At 42.4% G+C, this 25,446-nt stretch overlaps 1 protein-coding gene across 4 annotated transcripts in view; it reads right to left on the bottom strand.

The window, feature by feature from the left end:
• Positions 1-11,274: 11,274 nt before the first annotated feature.
• The window catches only part of PCYT1A (phosphate cytidylyltransferase 1A, choline), a 36,952-nt gene continuing 22,780 nt past the window's right edge, over positions 11,275-25,446 (bottom strand). For all 4 annotated transcript variants that reach the window (XM_083177507.1, XM_083177510.1, XM_083177509.1 and 1 more), the window contains 8 exons: positions 24,702-24,885; positions 19,725-19,824; positions 18,825-18,941; positions 16,485-16,636; positions 15,965-16,043; positions 14,384-14,526; positions 13,611-13,799; positions 11,275-12,096 (listed from right to left, as the gene is read on the bottom strand). In XM_083177507.1, the coding sequence (XP_083033633.1) occupies positions 11,860-12,096; positions 13,611-13,799; positions 14,384-14,526; positions 15,965-16,043; positions 16,485-16,636; positions 18,825-18,941; positions 19,725-19,824; positions 24,702-24,818 (1,134 nt within the window). In that variant the 5' untranslated portion in view covers positions 24,819-24,885 and the 3' untranslated portion in view covers positions 11,275-11,859. The remainder of the gene's footprint in view (positions 12,097-13,610; positions 13,800-14,383; positions 14,527-15,964; positions 16,044-16,484; positions 16,637-18,824; positions 18,942-19,724; positions 19,825-24,701; positions 24,886-25,446) is intronic.

Here is a 25,446-nt window from a genome sequence, read left to right on the forward strand (position 1 = left end):
GTGCCAGGCGAGTGGTTGAAAATGCGTTTGGGATTCTGAGTAATAAATTCAGAATTTTTCACAGTCCCATCAATCTGCGCCTAGATAAGATTGACCAAGTGGTGCTGGCCTGTTGTGTGCTGCACAACTACATGCGCAGAAAAGCGGTGCACACACAACAACTGGGGGCTACAGTGGACGAGAGCCAAGTTGTTGACGAGCCTATTGGTCTGACAGCTTTGGCAACTAATTTAAACACCAGAAATGCATCAACGCAAGCAAAGTTGTCAAGAGACGAGTACTTGAATTATTTCAATGGTGTTGGGGCTGTGGAGTGGCAGAATGACATGATTGCTTAAAAATGTACCTTTTTGTCATTGTAAATATATTGTTTTTTGGTGTGTAATAATCAATATTTTGCCAATAAAATTTGTATACTCACAGTTCCGCACAAGTTGTCCTCTGCGTCTTCTTGCAGCAAGGAGGGGGAGGTGGAGGCCGAATCACGGCAAGTGAGTGGTAGTACTCAGGTGCCAGGCATTCCTGGAGGGCACAATGCCACGGCACCTGGAGTGCAGACTGTACCCAGTACTGGTGTTTATGTACTAGCAAGTAGTTGCTCCACCACACCTATTTCTATGCCAATTTCTCCTGGTACTTTGTACGTATGTATATCTGTGCCCTATAGTCACCCTGCATGGTAAATGATATTTTCACACGGACACCAACTAGATTACAGAATTTTTAATTTTTATATAAATTATTAACTTATAAACTTATAAAAAATATAACATAAATAACAAGTAAATAAATAATAAAGAAATACTTAAACATAAAAATATTTAAAACAATAATGCACTTAAATAAACTATATAAAATATTTACATATGGTGGTAAACTTGTCCCACCCCATAATCCCCTGTATCCATCGGTGGTTGGGAGGGAGATGGACTTTCCAATAAACTCTGGAAGGGGCCACCAGGTGGACCTGGTGGGAGCGTATTAGCCAACGTTGCCGGTTGGTGCTGCCTTTGCCCAGTTGGTGGCTGTAAATGTTGATACTGGGGATATTGCACCGGGTGAAATACCGCTTGTTGGGGTATAGGAGCTGGGCTGATGGGTTGAAATTCAACCCTAGGCAGAGGGGTCTCATCGGTGAGACGTGTGTGCCGGGACAGAGTCCCCACACGGGCCCGGTACAGCGTCTCATAAAATATGCGCTCTACCTCCACCCTTGTAGCCGGGTCCAACTTTCGCAAATTGTCAGCTAATACACTCCCCACCCGGTCCGCATCATCCTCATCCATGCTCATCAATCTGTTGGCAGACTCCAGGATCTTGGTGGTTGCCACGTCCGCAGCATCTGGAGTCTGCCTCGGCCTTTTGCGCCCTCTTCTTGATGGCGCTTCTGCTGGAGGTTGAGCACTTGTTTGCGGTTCAGCGCTGGTCGTGGCGGTTGGTGTGGGGGTGGAGCAGAGGGCCGGTGAAGGCAGCTGTGATGCCACCTCCAGCGATGCCGAAGATTCATCCTCGGCAAATAGCGATGGCTGTAACAAAACAAGATGACAATGATGTATCACTATCGATTTTTAAGACTTCCATATATTTTTATATCTACGCAGAAGAACGCAGCCCATACACCACCATGTTGCTGCCATGGATGAAAGTGAGCTAGTTGAAGAGGCGTTATGACTGGCATCTCTGGAAACTAATTATTTAGATACCAGACATACCAAATACTAATTTAAACACCAGAAATGCATCTATGCGTGCTAAATTAACAGGGATGAATACATGCAGTATTTTATTGGTGTTGGCGCTGTGGATTGGCAGAATGATATTATTCCGTTAATTTTAGACAACAAAAAATATTACAATAATCCGCGCCAGAAAGACTACAACAGTGTAGATACCAGGGATTACCAATGCCAACCAAAAGTTCCAAATACAAAAAATGTGGTAAATGCACTTGCGATGTCTGAATATTGATCACTGTGTTCTCAGGCGGATAAGAGTATAGCTCCACCACTGAGAAGAACCAGAATAAGGGCCACAGAGAAGGTCAAATTGACGATGTATAACCAAAAGGGGGGGGTATCGCCCCCTGCAACTGACCTCTCTGTTGTGCCCAACAGAGAGGTCAGTTGCAGGGGGCGATACCCCCCCTTTTAATTGTACATGTTCACAATTTTTATACTGTACTTGCTGTTATATTTATCTGGTTTGAAAATTTTTTTTAAAATAAAATCCGTCTACTTACTGTGCCGCAAATGGTGTCATCAGAAACCTCTTGGTTGCACGTGGAGGTGGAGGGGGCAGGCTGGTTCCTTGAAGTGTTGCTGACCGAATCCCTGGGCAGCTCCTGGTCCACCGTGAAGGCCAGCAGGTCGTAGTACCACAGCCTGGGCACATAGACTTGGTCTGCCCCTGCCCCAGACCGCTTTGAGGACTCAACCTTATTCAGTTCTTTTTTAAAGACGGTCCTCATATTGGCAATCCGAGTCCGGACCCACTCTACATTTGCTGTGGGGTAGTATGTCTGGCTCACCCTCACCAGCTCCTCCAGAGCAGATAGCCTCTTCTGCCGATTGGAATGGTCTCTGGATTTTGTGTTCCAGAGACAATTTTGATCCCTGTAGGCCTCAATGAAATCCTTCATGAACTCGACATTTTTTTCTGCCATGGTTGAATTTCTGTTCCAAAAAATAAAATAAAAAGGCATATTATTTTCTTGATACACAAAGCACACCATAAACCATTTAATGTACAGGTGTTCAGTCTGTGGGCCACTAGATATACTGTAGCTATAGTACAGGAGTTGAAACTCTGTGGGACATAGGATACACGGTCACTACAAGCCCCAGCATACCCATGGCCCACAGATTGAAGTCCCTGTCATAGAAAACTACACATTTTGTTTTAATACTCACCGAAATAATTGTCGATACAGTCCGGAAAATTCGCTGCGCTGCTCCGATCAATCCAACAGCAACGACGGAATATTCTTTCGTGCTGAACGTGGCTTGAAACACAGTGATTGGATGAGCACACGAATCTCCGCCCCACTCACGTGCTTCGCGTCACACAGACACGGGACATCGAGGAGCCATGTCGGAGGGTCTGGCGCCACCGCATATGGGGGAGGCCAGTACAGAACCTACAGAACCTTTGTTTTCCAATTCAGCACTGATAACAACAGATAAAGAAATCGCTGACAACAAGGAGAAAAAAGTGACGCGCGCATCCGCCATGTCATCTGCAGAGGTGGAACTGATGGTCAAAATGCTGGATAGAAGGGACTACGATTGTTCGAGAAAAACATACCCCAAGACAAATTATAGAAAAGAAATTATTATGCAGCGTGTATGCAAGGAGATAAAGGAGAAGTTTGGGAAAAGAAGGTCCAAATACCAGCTCCAAAAACGGTGGTCGGACCTGAAGCACAAGGAGCAGGCCAAGCTCAAGAAAATTCGTGGAATTATTAAAAGAAGTGAGTCCAATGCCCTAGGTAGCTTTATTAATATACTGTCATGATCCATTACATTTTGTGTGTTTTGCTGACATGTTGCTTGTTTTTACTCAGAGGAAATCCATCCCAGGAGAAGACATGAGGAAGGCAGAGACAGGGCCTCCAACCTAAAAATAAAGAAGGAGAGTACAACAGGTAAGGTTTTGTACCAGCACACCAACAGAACAACACATGTTTTATACACACAACAAGGGGTAGTAATATGTCACTTTACCTTGTCACTATAGATGATATCCAGGCTGCGCAGCCGATGGAAGGGACCGCAGAGGGCCACCAAGTGATTGCGATCACCAGCAGTGTAGATGGTGAGTGTATACTGCAAATCATCTTTATGGGATAGTGACGTATCATTTGTGGAAAGGTAAACCTTTCTTTATCTGTACTTATTATAGATATCATCGAGATTTCAGATGTCAGTGCAGAGGGGGAGAAGAACACACCATCACCTGACACGTCCAGCGACGAAAGCACAATGCAAGAAAACATGACACAAGTCCATAAATGTCTACAAGAACTAAGCGGAAAAGTCCATACCGTAGCCCAAAAAATTTCAAAAATCCAAAAAGGCGTAGCAGTAGTACACTCTTTATATGAGAAAATTTACAACGGTTTGCATTGTAAAGTCAAAAAATAGTTTGTGTACTTTATTTAACTTTTTTTCTCCTTCTTGTTTATTTGGAGGCCAGAAGCATGGTGCATGTCGTGGCAAGCAGTCTCACGGCAGCAACGCATCCCATGTGAGCAGGCCGGGATGTTCCCATGTGATGCGTTGCTGCCGTGGGACCGCTTTCCACTACATACACCACCATGTTCAAATGTGTTTTTATGTTTTTTGGGTGGGTGGGCTTTCCTGCTAAACCTTCACACGTGGCACTTATGTCATGGCAAGCAGTCCCACGGCAGCAACGCATCACATGTGAGCAGGCCGGGATGTTCCCATGTGATGCGTTGCTGCCGTGGGACCGCTTTCCACTACATACACCACCATGTTCAAATGTGTTTTTATGTTTTTTGGGTGGGTGGGCTTTCCTGCTACACCTTCACACGTGGCACTTATGTCATGGCAAGCAGTCTCACGGCAGCAACGCATCCCATGTGAGCAGGCCGGGATGTTCCCATGTGATGCGTTGCTGCCGTGGGACCGCTTTCCACTACATACACCACCATGTTCAAATGTGTTTTTATGTTTTTTGGGTGGGTGGGCGTTCCTGCTACACCTTAACGCAAGCACCTGTATAGAGAAAATATGTCCATTTGCACATTTAGATTTTGGCAGGTACCACAGCTGATATACTGCATGTTTTTTGGATGGGTGGGCTTTCCTGCTAAACCTTCACACGTGGCACTTATGTCATGGCAAGCAGTCTCACGGCAGCAACGCATCCCATGTGAGCAGGCCGGGATGTTCCCATGTGATGCGTTGCTGCCGTGGGACCGCTTTCCACTACATACACCACCATGTTCAAATGTGTTTTTATGTTTTTTGGGTGGGTGGGCGTTCCTGCTACACCTTAACGCAAGCACCTGTATAGAGAAAATATGTCCATTTGCACATTTAGATTTTGGCAGGTACCACAGCTGATATACTGCATGTTTTTTGGATGGGTGGGCTTTCCTGCTAAACCTTCACACGTGGCACTTATGTCATGGCAAGCAGTCCCACGGCAGCAACGCATCACATGTGAGCAGGCCGGGATGTTCCCATGTGATGCGTTGCTGCCGTGGGACCGCTTTCCACTACATACACCACCATGTTCAAATGTGTTTTTATGTTTTTTGGGTGGGTGGGCTTTCCTGCTAAACCTTCACACGTGGCACTTATGTCATGGCAAGCAGTCCCACGGCAGCAACGCATCACATGTGAGCAGGCCGGGATGTTCCCATGTGATGCGTTGCTGCCGTGGGACCGCTTTCCACTACATACACCACCATGTTCAAATGTGTTTTTATGTTTTTTGGGTGGGTGGGCGTTCCTGCTACACCTTAACGCAAGCACCTGTATAGAGAAAATATGTCCATTTGCACATTTAGATTTTGGCAGGTACCACAGCTGATATACTGCATGTTTTTTGGATGGGTGGGCTTTCCTGCTAAACCTTCACACGTGGCACTTATGTCATGGCAAGCAGTCTCACGGCAGCAACGCATCCCATGTGAGCAGGCCGGGATGTTCCCATGTGATGCGTTGCTGCCGTGGGACCGCTTTCCACTACATACACCACCATGTTCAAATGTGTTTTTATGTTTTTTGGGTGGGTGGGCGTTCCTGCTACACCTTAACGCAAGCACCTGTATAGAGAAAATATGTCCATTTGCACATTTAGATTTTGGCAGGTACCACAGCTGATATACTGCATGTTTTTTGGATGGGTGGGCTTTCCTGCTAAACCTTCACACGTGGCACTTATGTCATGGCAAGCAGTCCCACGGCAGCAACGCATCACATGTGAGCAGGCCGGGATGTTCCCATGTGATGCGTTGCTGCCGTGGGACCGCTTTCCACTACATACACCACCATGTTCAAATGTGTTTTTATGTTTTTTGGGTGGGTGGGCTTTCCTGCTAAACCTTCACACGTGGCACTTATGTCATGGCAAGCAGTCCCACGGCAGCAACGCATCACATGTGAGCAGGCCGGGATGTTCCCATGTGATGCGTTGCTGCCGTGGGACCGCTTTCCACTACATACACCACCATGTTCAAATGTGTTTTTATGTTTTTTGGGTGGGTGGGCGTTCCTGCTACACCTTAACGCAAGCACCTGTATGTGATACTCTGTTCAGGTCCGACCACCCAAATAAACAAAGTGTTCACAGTATTTTTTGTCAGTATTTCTTAATAAATGTTAAGTGTTTATGCAGAACAATGAACATCACATATCTATCTATCTATCTATCTATCTATCTATCTTCTATAACTATATCTGTCAGGAATGCACACACAACGATTATTTATTTCAAAAGGAATGCACACACAACGAATATTCTTTAACCGCATGGCGCGGAAAGTACGGGGGAGAAGACTTCCTGTTGTTTACATGCTGCGCTGATGGAGGGATGACGCAGCTAGTCAACACCCACATGGGCGTGCTGCTTTTGGGAGGAATGATCGCAGGAACGGGCTGCATATCGATCGAACGTGCGTACACATGTCACTTTTCTTTCGATATGGAGCCGTCCTGTCGGAAGAATATTAAGCAGCAAAGAACCTGCGACCGACCGACCGTGGACGGCCAAGAGCGTTTTTGGCCGTTTATCGATCGCAACGAAGGGATCGGGACAGCGTACACATATATACAATCGAACGGCCGTTCGTCCGCAGATCGGAAGAACGGCCCGACGATTGTACATATGTGTACCCAGCTTAAGTGTCAATTTGTCTGTCTAGGGATACCACAAACACTCTGCTATCAGGGCATATTGCAATAACGCTATTATACATGCAAACGTCTGCCAGCATTATCAGATATTACAATAACTCTGCCATGTATACCTACCTATGGCAGATTTATCAGCTCAGTTGTCCGTCTCCTTTTTGGCGGATTCATCAATTTGGCTATCTGTTATTCATGTTTACATAACTATTTATCTGATTTGATGAATACTACTCAGATATGCAAGATATACTCAGAGGTATATAAGCAAGTTGTGAATTGTACCTTCCTTCAAAACCCCTTTATTTGCTCTACCAAGATTCTAATTTGAACCTCAATAGTTTGCCTCTGCGGTGATATTTATCATCAGAGGAAACTGTTTGGCTACACCAGGGGTAGGGAACCTCAGGCCCGGGGGCCGTATGCCGGTCAGAGTGGCCCGCCCACCCGCCTGGCAGCTTTGCCGGGAGTAAAGTACAGGGGAATTCTTGCGAGAGGTCGGTAATTCTTGCGAGATTCCTCTTAATCAACAGCAGCCGGAGACTGTCAGTCCTAGTCAGCAGCAGCTGCCGGAGCGTGGGACGATTGCAGCAGGACAATTTATACGAGAAATTTTTACATATGGCCCCAATTATTTTTTTCACATACAAAAGGCCCGGATGACAATTAGGAGATACTCTCATCCCTGGGTTCACTGCCAGCTGGCCCACACAGGGGGAAGTAGATATCAAAATGTGTCACCTTTCCTAGATACTATATATACACCTATTACTAATTTTATCTCCCTATTTCATGCTGAGACTCTCATAGGAATCCTGACTGTCAGAGGTAACTGTCAGGCTCTACCAACAGCAGAGCTGAGCTACTGTGTTCCTTCCTGGTCTAGAAATACAATAGAAGACACTCTCACTTTGAGTGTCCAATGCCGACTGGCAAACACCAGAGAAGCAGATGTTGAATATCAATGAGACAACTCCTTTCATTTCTATCTTAAACTGGTCCTGTAGACCACTCAGCTTATCCGGAGCAAGATTTATGTATATTAAATGACAAGTTAGGGCCTGCTTAGACAATTTTATCACGGGAGGACTAAACTCCTGAATTACTCAGATAATACATTAATTATTATCACCGGCTATCCTATTTATTGGATGTCACTTACATCTTGTATTTTACTTCTTTGATCACGTATAATCCTTGCTATTTTATTAATTAGTTGAATGCTATATTTTAGTATTTTTCTATTGATAAGCGTGCCTCAACCAAGTGTCTCTTTCCCTTTTGCATTTGATGCTCTTTTTTTTAGAAGCTTTAGTAAATTTCCCCCTAAGAGTGACTGGACCATTGCCCAGAATATGGTAATGTGTGAACAAGTTCATCAAATGTGAACAAAAGCTCTTACCTGGTCTCATTGCAGCCAACACATGTTTGAGGTAGTAGGATACATCCTGTGTAGATGTATTAGCAGTGTTAACATCTACAAGGTGATTAAAATGCAGACTGAACAGGGCAAGAACCAGCAGTAAAAACATAAGCCCCGTTCCATTTATAACCACTATTTTCTATCCAAGCCATTAGAACTTATTTTCCCATTTTCACCACATCAAGGTCTGATGCACATTTCCTGGCCCCAGCTGAGTAGTTATAATTCATTATGAGTAAGCTTCATCTTACTCAGATGACCAATGTAACCACCGGTCGTGGCAGTAATCTGTGTCTTCGGATGCAGTACTCAGATTTCACATGCCGGGAGGAGGAGTCTTTTGCTTACAGACACCTTCTGCGGTATTAGTACTTTTATACATCACTGATTCATCCAAAGACATAGCAGCAATGGGGTGTATTCATTGCGGCCGACGAGGGGGTTAAATTCCGGGGATCACCAAAAACAAGCAATCCTTGTCGTTTATCCCCTGCGTTTATTCAGCGTTCCGGAGGAATCCTAGCTGTCAGAGGACAGGGAGGATTCCCCCAAACAGCGATGCTCACAGCTAATGCAGGGAGCCCGCTGCATTTAGCCGCCAGTCTTGCTGTTTTAGTGCCCGCATATGCAGTTTCCCCCTCGCTCCAAAAGCGGAGCGAGGGGGAAATGGTGCATGCCGAGGGTCAGTTGAATACTGACCCTACGAGCTGTGACAGCGAGCAGGCAGCCCTGTTCACTGTCACAGCTCGCCCTCAGCATTGAATACTGCCCAATGTGTTCTGTGTCCATCTCTGAATCAACCACTTTGTACAAAAATTATTATTTTCAATAAGCCAGTATCAAGCATGACTCTCTACCATGAAATCACTTACGTTTTGCGAGTTTCACTGTTACTTTGTATGTTCCATTTGAAACACAGCAAAAACTGTGTGGCACTGTAAAATTAAGAGATAACAATACATTTAAAAGAAAATACAAAACAAAAAATAGGTGCCTCAGTTCAAAGATCTTAAGAACCTACCAGATTTTAAAATGCTCTATTCAGTAATCTTGACATAAGACATCTAATATAGTTGTCAAAGCTGCTTTAGAAGCAATCTAGAAATATGTGTGAACCACTAGAAGACTCAGACCCCCAACAAGCCAGGTAGGCTCTATTTCTTAGACACAAAGAAGGAAAAATCCCTGCACCAGTACCTTATATTATTTGGATCCTCTTCCCCCAGGTATTTTCAAAAATTAGGGAGATAAAATCTTCCCTAAGATTAGTCTGGGGGGTGCTACCCACAACTTAAAGAAAGAAAAAGTAGTCTTTTTCAGGGTGCACTGAGAATCAATTTTTATTTTGTCATAAAATTTAACTTTTATTTATTTTAAGTATAAAACAGTCTCTTATCAAGAGGGGACCACGTAACCTTGTCTTTAAGTGAAATATTAAAAGATCTTTTAATATTTCACTTAAAGACAAGGTAACGTGGTCTCCTCTTGATAAGAGACTGTTTTATACTTAACATAAATAAAAGTTAAATTTTATGACAAAATAAAAATTGATTCTCAGTGCACCCTGAAAAATACTTTTTTCTTTGTGGGTGTTAAGGCTCGATTTCTTTCCTGTTTACGGTTCTCCATAACTTAGTTGCTGGATAGGTTTGTTAAGGAAAGAACACAGCTGACAATTTGAAACTGAAAAGATGAATGCTAATGGATATGTAGTGTAGAATAAATGTAGATAAATAAGATAAAAAGTAAAAAAAAAATATTAACAACTTGAAATAAAAATAAATTCATAAAAAAAAAAAGGGGGCACCTGTAGGAGGAAAGGGATTAATAAGCCATGTTTACATCACCCTTTTTTAAGGGTGGGGAGTCCATGGAGATGGGCCAAAAACCTTACCTCTGGGGTGCCAGGCGTTGGTAGATGGGACCAGCCGCAGTGAGGTGCTGGCAGTGCAGCGGCTAGATGAATAGTCTAGCTCGCTGATGTCAGTTCCCGGCGCTGAAGCAGTAAGTGTTGGGCGGCTGGTATCGGCTGTACGAGGTTGGATAGCTGGTGCCTTCTGTTGTAATTCCGCACTTGGGACAGTCTGGAGGCTGCTTCTGTGGGACTCCCATGATTGACATGTTTCATGCATTTGCTGTACTTTTTCAAGATAAAATAGGTTTCCAATTTTTGTCCTTTTATTGAGAACTTTATTTAAAACCAGACTTTAGCAAAAAAAGCCAGAAGTGGTCATATCAATTTGGTGGCAACCACATGTCTTAATTAAGGAGCCCAAAAAACTAAAGGCTAGGACATACAGATGCCCCAAAAATAAGGGCTTATTTTTACACTTAGCAAGTGTATTTGCTAACACATGTGTTGAGAAATCAATTCAAAATGTGAGGCACTGAAAGTGCAGTAGTTTTCACAAAGAACTGTGGGGTAGATTTATGAAATCTGGTAAAGTGATAAAGTGGAAGGTGATGCAAGTTACAGACAGAGGGGCAGATTTACTTTGGTGAAGTGATAAAGTGTCTGGTTTTTATCACCGGAAAATCAGCTCCTAACTAAAGTTTGGTTTGAAAAAATGACAGATAGGAGCTGATTGGCCGGTGAAAAAGACCAGACACTTTATCACTTCACCGAGCATAATAAATCTACCCCTGGGTTTTAACAATAACAGTTATGGGCTGACTGGCCGGTGAATTTGGACACACCACTTCACCATGCTAATAAATCTTCCCCTGTGCAGGATGTCAGAGTAGGATATTTTTCCTTACAAAAGTCAAGTCTAGAAATAATAAATTCTGAATAGACAGTCCCCTTTAGTATGTGGAAAACATAATAATTCTGAAAATATTCTGTATTTAATCTTTTCATTAGTTCACACCATGAAATACATGCTCCATTCAGTTTAGTAATAGCAGTTATAACATACGTATGTCAAAGTTCTGTACAAGCAAGAAAACATAGAAAATTGGAAGAAGAGATTGTATGACAACAGGCACTTTTAATGAGAAATGGCTAAACTCCATGATGTTAATGCTGAAAACAATACATTTCACTGGTCACTACCCCCACAGATAATTGCATTAATGCCTCCAGCACTGTGATACACACAGACACTTGTCCCATGTCTCTTAGATTCCTGAGCTCTTCTTCAAGAGAACTAATAACCGTCCTGTAATATGGGAGCTCACAGCTGAAAATGTGTGCAGGGAGTTCATGTAATAAGTCGTTATGACAGGATGCAACAATCCATGCGATAAAACCTCCCAGTACAACAGAAATAAATCAATGACAAAGAAATATATGCTGGACACAGTTCATTAAAATGACAAATGGGTTTCATTAAAAAAAAAAAAAAAAAAAATATGATGGTTATTTGTAGGGAAGAAGCAAGCGTCTTATGCACCGCCATACACTGTCTCAGATACCCGTTCTGCTCTAGAACCCATTTGCATGGAGCTCAGACTACGTGTTCTTTCCGTTTTATGTGGCTACTTTCCTGGAGGTCAGAGGGCATGGAATTGCAGCTTGCGGAAAGGACTGAAGAGGAAGAAAACAATCACTCCTTAGTCGTCCTCATCTTCATCATCATCATCATCGTTGTCGTTGTCATCACTGATGTTATAGGCAACAGTCTTGGGTCGAGAATGTCTGCCAGGTGATGAGGGTGGGGATGATTTGCCAGAGAATGGCCAGCGGAATGATGGTGATGGAGAGCGTTCACGAGCAGGACTACTGCTAGGACTTTGTTTGGGACTAATTGCCTGAAGCATTCTTCCTTTTCCCTCCTTCAGCATGTGTTTCTACAACAAAGTAAATACATTAAGGAGTTTGAAAACCTATCTTTTTTTAGAGTGTTTCATGTACAAGAATCCAAACTAAAATAAAGCAGGATCTTCTATAGTATAATAGTACAAAAAGAAGAGTGCAGTCCAACCAATTTCTGATTGAATCGGCCTCAACGTCAGCTACAGAAATCGCTTGATTGCAGTAATGGTCTCTAAAGATTGTGCAACAAAGTATTAGATTAAGGGTCCTGTCACCTCTACTGTCAATGCCACTATATTTGTTTTATTATTTAAAATATTTAGTTTTTATTAACTAGGGAAAGTACTATAAATGATGGATTTCAATTCCTTTTGTCGATTCTCATAAATATATTTGAGGCCGGCACCCCATATCATGTCATGGTGGATTTTACCCTGGGCCTATGCAGAAGGTGAAAGTAAGCAAATCAACGTGATGCTGCCTGTGAGTGATGCTGTGGCTGGGTGAGTTCATTTATTTTGTAATCTGGTGTGAGGGGGATTATGAAATGTATATAAAAAGGTATCTCACACAAATAGGCAGAATAATATATACGTTTCCAGATGTATCATGTCATCAGGACATCTCGAAACGTTGATATTACACTGCCTGTGTGTGTGATTATTGCCTTCTGTGGCCTTCTGCCTCTTTTATATACTACTAGTGGCAACTATGTAATTATATTTACACTACTAGTATTTAGTACCTGTTATGTTTGTTATAATTTAGTTTCAAGGTTTCCTGCGAAACAGATTGGATTTGTCAGTCGCACAGGTAGAGATTACATCAGAGTTCTTCAACCTGGGGCCCTCCAGATGTTGTGGAACTACATGTCCCAGCATGCCCTGACAGTTTTGGCATGCTCTTATAGGAAAAAATGTGTCAATGCATGTTTGGAACATGTAGTTTCACAACATCTGGAGGGCCACAGGTTGAAGACCCATGGATTACATGGAAAAAAAAACTTTATTTAGTTAATCATTGATCAGTATTTGGTGTGTGCACACTGTGCAATTTTGGCTTAATATCTCTACACAATATAATACTTAGTGTATCGTTTTCATCAGCAACCAGCGAGTTTGGCTGAAAATTGCATGCTATTCTATCTCATTCTGTTTCTACCTCATTTTGACTAGAAATCGCTGGTCACTGGTGTACAGTGCATTGTGTACCAGCAACCAGAAATTTTAGCCATAATCGCAGGAGCATGCTAGATCGACCATTAAGGCTGCTGCTGGAGCGCAATCCTAGAGATTTATCTAACACAACACAAAAAACACACTGGCGATATGGCCGCTCAGCGGTAATGGCCTAAATCGCCTCGTGTGTACAGGGCTATAAAAGCTGGGATGTGCTACCACGTAACAATGTTGGGTCAGAATTACAAGAAGAAAGCTCTAAACACCCACGGAAACTCTTCTTGTGTAATTTAGACTATATTCCTGTCTGCAGAGTTCCATTCCCACATTGTAAGGTTTACTCCCCATCACAGCCTATTCCCGAGACTTACCAAAGCTCCTTCTGGGCCAAACATCTCCAAGAAATTTCCAATGAATTCTCTGGACTTCTCCTCCCACTTCTGGATTAGATCGATACTTTTCTCTTCAACCTTTTGCACAAATTCCTTTGATTTCTCCTCCACATCTTTTACCTTCTTTTTCACTTTATCTACACGTTCCTGCAGGTTGTACTTCTTCTCCTGGAATCAAGAGCACAGTTTAGCATCATGTTTAGGTATATTTGTATGAACACAGTTATAACTGCTAAAATAGTCCAGACACTCTCAGATAACTATAATGATGTCATTATCTGTTTAACCCCCTGAGTGGTGGGTTTTGCTAGGGCAGGTTTGTCCTGCCCCAGCAAAACCCACCACAGAGCTGTGGAAAACCCCCCCCCCCACCACCCGCTTCCCTATCCCCCTCATCTCTGCTCCGGCAAACTCCCGAGGCCCCCCGAGCCTACCGCCTGCTTACTACAACTAATAGCGGCAGGGGCAGGGAGTACGATCAGAGAGGTGAGGGGGAGGGATGGGAGGGCGGCCACTGGGGGGGTGACCGGACAGGTGATGCGCCAGTGGTGCACATCTGCAGGCACCACTCGCGCACACCATCATCTTAGTAGTATGGCCGGAAATTTTTGTCGGGACAGCCCGCTGCGGAAGTGCAGCTGAGACCGGAAAACTTCTGGGCATACCACTCAAGTGGTTAAAATTGTGGTGTTAAGACAGACGTGGTCCACTAGCACCATGACTTTGGTGAATCAAAATATTAGATGTCTCACATTGATGAAGCTGACATTAAGCTCTTTCGCTGTGTATCCACGCTGTAAATTGCGACGTGCATAGACATCATAATCTCGTACGATCCTTGTAATGATGTCAGACGTAGAGATTCCTTCTGTCCGTTGGGTGGGTGCAAACATCCCTGTGTTTAAAACAGAGTTTTGACATTAATACAGATAAGGGCACACAATATGGGAATAGCTCAGCACGTACATTGGGGAACATTATGCAAGTAGAATAAAAAGTACGCTGCAACAAATAAAAAAGTCTAATCAGTAGAATCAACTAAATAAAACAAATTACAGATTTAAAAAGGTCATCAAGAATTTATCCAGGTGTTCTGGAATAAATCTTTAAATGCATTGGGACTTTCAGTATGTGTTGCTAAATACATAACATTTTAAAGAAAGAGGGGGAAATGTAATAGGATGAGAGATTCAGAAAGTGAGAGATTTGGTAAGTTTTTTTTAAAGCGGCAATCATTTACACTGCACAACCAGTTAGATTTTAAAGTGTAAATGATTGCCGCTTTAAAAAAACCTGGAGATTTCTTACTAAATCTCTCACTTTCTGAATCGCTTATCCTATTACATTTCACCCAGAATATAATTTTATGAAATTGTAAGCTCTTCAAAAAATCTAAATAAATAGATAAAGAAAACAAAGAAAGGATGTCCTGTGTCGGTGCACCAAGATAGGAAAAGAATAAAATCTAACTTTTATTATTACATTTAAGAACTGCGAGATAAAAACATACAATTACAGACAAGGGTGGGATGTGACACTCTTTAAAACTAAGGTGGCAGGCTGATGTTTGTAGTGGAATATAATATATGTACTGTTTTCACTTGGAACCATGTGCTAGTGGTCCGTACAGAGGATAGCCTGTTCGGGCCAAGTACTGGTATTGGTGGCACGAGCGGGTTGGTCAACCTATTTATTGGGTGCTCTGTTAACCAGAACATCGCTAGTATCAATTAGTTTAGAAGCGAAATGTTAGGACGTGGTGGCACAGCTGGTAGGGGTTGGCATTCACTATGAATGTTAGGCCAGTATTAGACCAGTGAAATACCTTCCGTAACCACCGTCCTTAATGCTAAACGCCCCCTGTGAGCACAATCATCTGCCCGCGCACCGCTAGCCACGGGCAGATGATTGTAGTACTTGGCCCGAACAGGCTATCCTCTGTACGGACCACTAGCACATGGTTCCAAGTGAAAACAGTACATATATTATATTCCACTACAAACATCAGCCTGCCACCTTAGTTTTAAAGAGTGTCACATCCCACCCTTGTCTGTAATTGTATGTTTTTATCTCGCAGTTCTTAAACGTAATAATAAAAGTTAGATTTTATTCTTTTCCTATCTTGGTGCACCGACACAGGACATCCTTTCTTTGTTTTCTGTATCTGTTCAACTCATGTCCAAAGTAGCACACCCCCATATGCACTACTGAATTGTCCTGAACATTATAATTCAGGGGGTCCTCTCTGTATATTATTGTGTCTTGTGCGACCCACAAAACCTCTCCCATCCCTTCAAAAATCTAAAGGACATAATAAGGAAGTGGCCACTAACCTGCCTTTTTTATGTGCTTGTAAACATCGTCACTTCCTGCAGAGGAGTAAGGAATATCGTCATGTGCAACAAAGTCAATCTACAAATAGCAAAAGAAAGAAAAAAAAAAAAACTATTATCAAACTACTGTAGTACAGAAAGTCTGTCATTGGTGACAGTGGAGAACAATATGCTACTATGGCAAAGTAAAAAAAAAAAGGAATGCAAATTATTGAGTTGGCCCACTGTACGCATTGCATCCCTTTCAGATTTTGTATAGAGAAGTCTTATATTATGCCCTGTAGGGTAATGGTGGCACATACAAGATAATTATTCTGCATAACATACATTTAAAAAAATAAAATTTACTCTCCAGCCTCAACTGTAATGAGTATGAAGCAACTACTCATTCAAGTAATCAAGGGTGCATTCACCTGCATATAATTACTGTGGGTATTCCTAAAACTGGCTATGGCTGTTGGACCATGCCTACTCCAAATATTAAATGAGAGAGGCAACCCTGGGGAGTGGATCTTCTTACCCTGTGCTCCTCAAGGAATTCTGGTGTGAGTGTCCATGGTGCATTCCTCACCACCTCGTCCACGTAGCGACAATGCTGCACTGCATCGTACCTCTCCGCATCATTCATCACTGTAAATCCCTTCAGGCTATGTGTCAGCTCGTCACTACAGACTAAAGAGAGACAGGTCAGCAGTGCAGTATACTAATTACACCAAGACCTAGGAAGCTTTAGGAGACCACTAGCGGCACCACACCAAACCAGAGTAACACAATCATACACATTAAATACATGTAGTGCCATGATTTCCAAACTATGAGCCTTATTCTAGTTCACTCTTAAAGGCAAATTCCTTCTCAAATGGACAAAACCATGTGCACTGCAGGTGGGGAAGATATAAGATGTGCAGAGAGAATTAGATTTGGGTGGGGTTTTTCTTCAAAAGTGAGATCTATATTGCAGTGTAAAAATAAAGCAGTCAGTATTTTCCCTGCACACAAACAAAATAATTCACCCAAATCTAATTCTATCTGCACCTGTTATATCTGCCCCACCTGCAGTGCACATGGTTTTGTCCATCTGAGAAGGAATTTGCCTCTAAGAGTGAACTAGAATAAGGCCCTATGTGCCTAGGTACCCTGGGATGCTGTGAGGCTTTTTTCAGGGGTGGCTCATGTTGGTGGTCCAGGAACAAAATCAAGTTATTTAAGATTAAAGTTATAGGCAAAACCAGTGCTAGGGCTGCCAATCATAAAATGTGTGGTCAATCACAAGCACAACTATACACCACCACATAACTAAGGACATATTTCCCAGCTTGACCTATTCCAGGAGGGACAACAATTATCTTTCTCTAAATTTATGATTACCATCACTAGATATTTGATAAGAAAGCTGTTGTAACAGATGATAGCAATCATAAATTAAATGGGAAGTCCAGAAACAGGGCATTTCGTCCCACCTGGGATTGGCCATGTTGGGAGCACAATTTCATTATTTTTCAATAAAAAAAAACCAACACACACACAAAAAACACAACATTTATCCTAGGGGCGCCATGAAGAAAATGCTGATACTCTTGGGCATGATACAAGAAAGTTTGGGAACCCCAGCATTAGTATGTGAAGCACATACAACACATTTTGAAGCGTATTCCAGTTCCCACGCTCCCCTGCATGCGCATAGTTATTTATGCGCATGTGCAACCGCTGTGCACGAGATTATTCGCCGGGTGCTTGCACACTACAGTGCGGGTGGAGGGATGGCGGGCCAGGGGATGTGCCCATGGGAACGCTCAGCATTTAATTCTCATAATTCCCTGATGACGCCGGTGCAGCTGCCTCCACCTGCAGATCTGAGACAACACAGAGGTGTCTCAGATCTGCGAGCGCTTGCAAAATCATTCGATAGTTGGTGACCATCAAACATATTTGTCCCTGCACATAAATGGATGGTTTTTTGTTTATATAAAGACATCCATTTGCGTGCCTGTGGGGAACCATAGCGTGCAAGGGTGGGGCGCAAGGGCGTAACTACCATAGGTGCAAGGGCTGCAGCTGCTATGGGGCCCAGAGGTGAATGGGGCCCATCTTTGCTGTCTAACTAATATGTTTTACATACATTTATCACCTTCAGTTGCTAAATAGGGGGCCCTTACAAACCTTTGCTATGGGGCCTAGGAATATCTAGGTACGCCTCTGGTGGGGCGGATGGCCGTGCGGGCGGTGTTTGGGGGACTCGCAAGGCAGGAAGCCTTAGGAATCAACCGCAATAAGGGCCTTTATGTCTAAGAAATATGCAGAAAGCAGATCCTTATTTAATACCTTTAACAGCATCCCTCTCTGAATTAAAATAACAGCAGTGTGCTATAGCATATGTCCCACATGAAAGCTTTGATAATGTAATATACAATACAAATATGACCTTGTATTATCTCAACTGTGTATGCAAATACATGTCTTTGGACCAATAGCTGCACAGCTTAAAATGATGAAGGGGCAAACAACAGATGGCAAATCTATTAAAAAATGTGACAAAAAGTATATGAAACTAGCTAAGGCACACTAAGGCAAAGAAAGAGACAGTTATGTAGGAGTTCTTCATGAGACTTCCAGGTGTACTGTGGTTGGAAGCCGTAGGTGTGCCAACTAGCATGCAGTCTCTTTCCAGGAGAAACACACACATCCTTTGCCCATTTCCATCTATGACTGGAGTGTCTGTGCACCACATGCTGACTCTGCACACTCAGCGGCACAGGGCTCACAGTGTTTCTGTTGGTGGCAGGGGAAAAGGTTTACCACAAAGTGTGAGGCCTTTTACATGATGTACGAGTTGACCAAGCATGTCAGAGCTGGAACTTACCTCCTACAATCAGATACGTGTTAGGAAAGAGATTTTTTGCTTGCATTAGAGCACGGGCATGTCCAGAGTGAAACAGGTCAAATATTCCATCCGCATAAACTCTCACAGGTCTTTCAGCTGCAGAGAGATAAAGAATACTGTATAACTGTATTTGAAAAAACAACATGGGCCGTGCTTTACAGCAGGGTCTATATACAGGCAACACCGTACACAGATGCTGCTACAACACAACCTAGTGTAGTAGATTCCTGAAGGAAATATGAATCATCACATTGGCTTTAAAAATAGAAATAAAATCAAAACATGAAGAACACATTCAAAATTCAGATCTGATCGCAGTACAAATGTATTCTCAAACTGGACAAACCCATGTGCACTGCAGGTGGGGCAGATGTAACATGTGCAGAGAGTTAGATTTTATTTCTGTCCAGGGTAAACACTGGCTGCATTATTTTTAAACTGCAATTTAGATTTCAGTTTCAACACACCCCACCCAAATATAACTCTCTCTGCACATGTTACATCTGCCCCACCTGCAGTGCACGTGGTTTTGTCCATTTTGAGAACAAATTTGTACTGCGATCAGATCTGAATAAGGGCCTAAGTGGGGTTGATTTAAATGTTGCTGTAAATATTGTGCGGAAACAATATTACAACAATATAAATATGATAAGATAAAAAGGTTATGATGAGTAAATGTAAACAAAAATAAAATAAAAATAAGCTTGCTAGCCTGGGAGAGAAGTGGTCTGTGTTGGGATTCCTACACACCTGTTTGTGAATGGTCAGGCAATACTTGCCGTTTCTCACTCTGTAATGCTTTACCACATACTATCTGTATTGAACAGTATTGAACCATATGTAGTAACATCAAAATGATACCGCTCATGTAAGACTTACGTGGGGTTCCCATTTTTGCTTCTTCCATTGTAACTCTTAAGTATGGCTTAGTGTAGTCAATATGTAGCTCATCTGAGAAAGGTGCAGGTTCACTCACACCCTGGAAATATGTAAGACAACACTTATACATTAGCTTGTATTGTCATTTTGTTGGTAAATCTATCATCGTCCACAGTACAGAAATCATTTATTCTGAATTTCCATGGTTTACCGACAATTCCCACAGAACAAAACATTGCTGGACAATAATATCAACAACACTACTGTTCAGAGGAATTTGTGCTATTTTCTAAGCAATATGAATAGATTGCTTAGAAGTAAGCACAGATTGCTCCATGTGTATACAAGCGATTACAATGTGCAGTCCCACGCGTCTCTATCTCCTGCCAACCAAGCCAGTGCATGCAGTCAAAATCTAGTCAAATTGCTTAGCAAATGACTGCAAATCTCTCTGTGTGTACAGAATGAACAATAGTGATCGAGATCTCTCATTCTGTACCTACCTGGCCTTTTTTTTTTCTTAAATAAAATTGTTTAGCACAAATCACTGCATGTGTACAGATGGATCGCCTCTCAGCTAGATCAGGGAATCGCCAGATTCCCTGAGCTGGCACAGGCTGGCGAAGAGGTGCTCCATCTGACGGGGACATGCATGCGTCTCACACCCACGCGCATCCCCGGTTGCACGGCGGCGGGGAGCAGTTTCCCTGCCTGTCTCCACTTCAGGGAGACAGGTAAGGGGTGGGGGACAGGAGCTGCTGGCTGCTCCATCTGTATGTGCTCTGCATGGGCGAGCTGGACACTGGGAAATCGCCTACCTTCAATAGCTTAGCACACATCTCTACGTGTGTATGCCCCTTTAGAGGCTGTATGACACTCAGCAGCCGTGTCTGCGTTACTAATAAGAGCCAGTGCTCATACAGGTAGTCTCTGAGCATATAATAGATATCCTCCTGGTTACAGGCAGAACACCAGCTGTGGACTTGTCTGGCTTTGCCTGCGGTATCCGGACTAGTTGTCTACAGCAAAAAGATAGACAGCCATTAGATAGACACCATTAGTTAGACAAACACAAAGGTCGACACGCAAATAGGTTGACATGAAAAGGGTCGACATGAAAAAAGGTCGACAGTGTCTAGGTCGACAGTCAAAATGTCGACATGAGTTTTTTTAACTCTTTTTTGACCCGACATGTGCCGAAAGGCGGAATTTCATGCCCTACCATCCACTAGGGCAGTGATTTTCAACCTTTTTACCTTGCGGCACACTAAATACGATTTTAAAATTGCCAAGGCACACCATGAGATCCCCACAGGGCAAAACACATGGGCCCCCACAGGAAAAAAACAAACCTATTGGCCCCCATATAAAAAACAATCACACTGGTCCCCACAGGTAACACAAATAAAATACAATGGGCCTTTAAATGAAAAGAAGAGACCAGTAAATAACACTTGAACTGGTGGTGGCTGTAAACTGGTTTGGGCATCTCTAGATCTGGAGGCACACTTGAGAACAGCTCAAGGCACACTAGTGTGCCTCGGCACAGTGGTTGAAAAACACTGCACTAGGGTGTGGAGTTAGATTATAATAGTGTGCCGAGCGCAGCGAGACACTGTGCCCGAAGCATTGCGAGCAATGCGAGGGACTGCGTTTCACTTCAAACTGTGTCCATGTCGACTGTGTTGACATTTGGGTAAAAAACAGTGAAGAAAAACCATGTCGACCATTTTGACTGTCGACCTAACGGCAGTGTCAACCTTTTTTCATGTCGACCTATTTGCATGTCGACCTTTCTGTTTGTCTAACTAAAGGTGTCTATCTAATGGCTGTCTATCTTTTTGCTGTAGATCCCTTGTCTCGCATCCTTTGCCTGCAGTGTTTGGCTAATTTAGTTTGCATATATTAAATGATAAGGCTTTTAATATTGCGATATCAAATAGTGGATGTGCATGAACAAAAAGACAGCATAAATAGCATTGTTCAAGAGTAACATAGACCAAATTATTGCTGTGAATGAGGGCAGCAACACGTTCAACTGATATGCAAGCAGTAACATGAAAACCAGTTTAATCCCCATATCCCTGTGTAAATTATCTAAAAAAGACAAAGTCAAGCAAATAGTAAATAGAAAAAGCGCAATTTTGTTTAACCCTTTGAGTGGCAACGTTGTTGTGTGAGAGAGCCTCAAAATGTCTGCTAAAAAAGGATGTTGCTGACGTGCGGGCATCGGCAGAGACATTTTGGGTACACACTGGATGATATTTAAAACCCGTCTGCAAAATTTTAATTACTATCGCCCAGTGTATACACCTTTAGATTTGAGTGGGGTGTGACTCTGAAATCTAAATTCCAGTGTAAAGCTGGCCATACACTTTCACCCGATTCTGCCGTAAGAAATCGGGTGAAAAGTGGCAAATCGTATGTGTTTTAGATCCGCTCCGATGTGTGGTCCTGTGCTTATCGGATTGGGGACCCTAGATCTCAAGTTCAACACTAATAGAATCTGGCAGCCTTTGCTGGCATTGCATGCAAAAGGAACGCACAAGATCCTGCCACCCAGAAAGGTGCCAGGTGGTTCAAGGGGATCAGCTGCTACCCCCCCCCCCCCCCCAACAATGTATGGTCCGCTTAAAAATAAGATCTGTCTAATATATGGGGGCTACATGCAGAAGCAGCCAGTATTTACCCTGCACAGAAACCATATAAAAGCACTTGCTCCCCTTGCATTGCAACAGGGTGTGATCGAGTCACTAAATTACCTGCTTTTTTCGCTTTACTAAATGTGGCCCAATGTCTGCTTTTCTATACAAACAAAGTAATCCATTGTAAGCAGAGCTCTCACGCAGAGAAACAAATCTGAATAAGCATTAGCAGGTGCAGATTTAAAAGATTTGGCAGCTATTTAGCTTACCTATTAATACCACAGTATGTAATCTTGATTTATTAACACAATATTTGGTTACTATGGAGAGGGATTGACCAATGGAAGTTAATAGAGGAAAGAATATGGAGAAGTGGGGTGAGACGCATTCCACAAATAAATATGTGTATTTTGAATAAATATATTTCTTAAATTCTATGGGACAGATATCAGCTAATAAACCACTGACAAATTATTTCTTGCTTGATATTATACCTGTACATAAAAGAGCTGATACAGAGGAGCAGGCAAAGTAGTTGCAGGCAGCATCAAAAGCCCGATTTACTTCCTTTGTAGTAATGTGAGGCTCTACAGCTAATGCAGGAGTCTGTGTGCCTTTAAGTGGAAACCTAGGCTGCCCATTGGTTGTGCAGAAATGTACCCATACAGCTTTATTTATTCTAACACAACCTGGCATTCCAAAAGGAGAGGTTTGGCATATATAATACTTGTATACCTGTGCGCGACTCAAGTCTCAATCTGTACATGAAGTGCTGCAATGTACAATGTAGCAGACAGATGCAGCTTTTTTCAAATAAAGGTTCTGTGCTGCTCATATATAGACCCTGTTGAAGGGCTTAAAGCGATCCTGGCAATGTGGTGGAACTCATTTTGATGTACATTTTTATGAAATAGCACTGCCCAGCTTCTACGCCCACATTCTTCCAGTCATTCAAATAGACAAAAATAAAAATACATATTAAGCTGCTGAAATGCTTCAAGTGAAAAACAAAAAAAATCCTCATTTTTTGGAAAATCCTATTTGAACTAGTATTATAATACTTTACATGGTACCAACATATTATGCAGTTTTTTACATACAGTGACTAAACAAACAATTGCCCTGGTCTTTGTAGTAGAGCCAACAGTCTAATGCTGGCCACACATCAGACCAACTTTCCTCCAACCATCCAACTAGTTGGTTGGATGGAATAAAAATCTGGTACTGGATGGGAGCAAATGTAATTTGTAATTAAGTCATTTGTTTCCCAAATCTGAAAATGGACAACAACTGTCACTCAGACAATGTACTGTAGTTGGACCTATTGGGTTTAAACAATTTCACTGAATTTTTTTGTCCATTCCCCTGAGTTTGTGAGTAAATTGCTTATTGCCATTTGCCCCCATACAGTACCAGATTTTCAGTCCATCCAACCAACTAGTTGGATGGTTGGAGGAAAGTTGGTCTGATGTGTGGCCAGCATAACCTGGCAAACACAGGGGGAGAACATAAAAACCCCACATTCTGGAGTCATAACACAGCAGTGCTAATCACCGTGCTACCCAATAGCAGTATTAAATAATGCCAATTACATTGCAAACTGAAATTATTAACTAATATCCTTTCTGAACATTAAATGTCAATAACCTAATACATGCAAGTAACGAAAAACTAACAACATGCTGCCGCCCGGTGGACAATGCAGAGAATGCAGGGCATTGCTTATGAACCCTTCCTACTTTAAACCATTTAAGCCATTATTAGTATTTGTTGGTTATAATTCCACATCTGCTTTAAACTTGCATATTAAACATTCCTTTTACATTCACACACTGGCATGGATGAAGCGGTTTTATATCTGGCTAATGGCGATATCCAATTAGCTTTGTCTCTCTGTAGCTAATCAATTCTCCTTGGGGTATCCAAATAGCCCTGATAACCCGGCAGTTATTGCAGATTCAGGCACCTGAAGCATAATCCCTGATAAGCAGCCTGCGGATCTGAGAATTAGACACTCCTGTAATGGCCATCGTTTTTGTTTCGGCCAAAAAAGCTTTGGGCTAATTGGATACTGCTCCAGGTCAGAAATGTTTTCAGAGGAACATAATGTGGTTGTGTGCTGCATGTGTAAATGATGCATATAGAGGATTTAGCCATTACTCACACACACTGATAACAACGGCAACAGAGAAACTTAGAAGACATTCACTGCAATTTCTATTCCCTACTGATCACTGTGAAGTAACAGCTGAATGAAGCACACAAATAATTGCCGTTTAGTGCTTCATGACAGCATGTAAACATTGTAAGAAGTCAACTACATATCACTGACCGTCATTTGACGGAGAATCTTCTTGGGCACAGAACCTTCATCTGTTGTCCCATTGGGTCCTGCAGTATCTTTTCTTCTTTTGCGAGAGCTGAGCTTTGTGGTGTTTTGAAATTCCATAACTGTGACTTGAGGGAGAGTCCTGTGGAGGTCTGTATAAATATATCATATGGTTTTTATCCTCCTGCTAAATAACAAACAAGAAAACGATGATTAGAAATGCATTCACAGTTTATTAAAACATCTTCATAAACCAGTTTCCATTAGTAACAGCAAGAGGCAGTGTACTCTCGCAAATGTGAGACGGCAATGTCTGTGAGAAGTCACAATTTAGAGGACATCAGATATGAGATAAGTCAATTCAGGTACATGTAATTTTGGGGATCTGAATCAAGGAATTGATCAAAGATTCAAAATGATCTGAAATACATGTATTCTGGAAGCTTGAGAAATGAAGATGCTTTGATACTATGTAAAAGTCTACAAGAGAGGTGGTGGATGGATGCCAAAAGACAATAGTAAACCCAGGGGTAAGCTTGCATTAATACAGAGTGCATCTGTTTTTTTATCCTACATTAGGTTATACATGCTCAGGAGGATACATACAAGTGTGCACAAATTTGCTGGTACCCACACAGCTCTGGATACCCGGACGTGATTAAGATATTCTCTCATGAATACATGCATGCCTTTGCTATGTCATAGAATGCTGCAATGAGAGTAGGAAAATAAATACTACCTTATTCGC

The sequence above is a fragment of the Crinia signifera genome, chromosome 3 (genome assembly GCF_055691185.1).
Source record: "Crinia signifera chromosome 3, ASM5569118v1, whole genome shotgun sequence".
Lineage (NCBI taxonomy): Eukaryota > Metazoa > Chordata > Amphibia > Anura > Myobatrachidae > Crinia > Crinia signifera.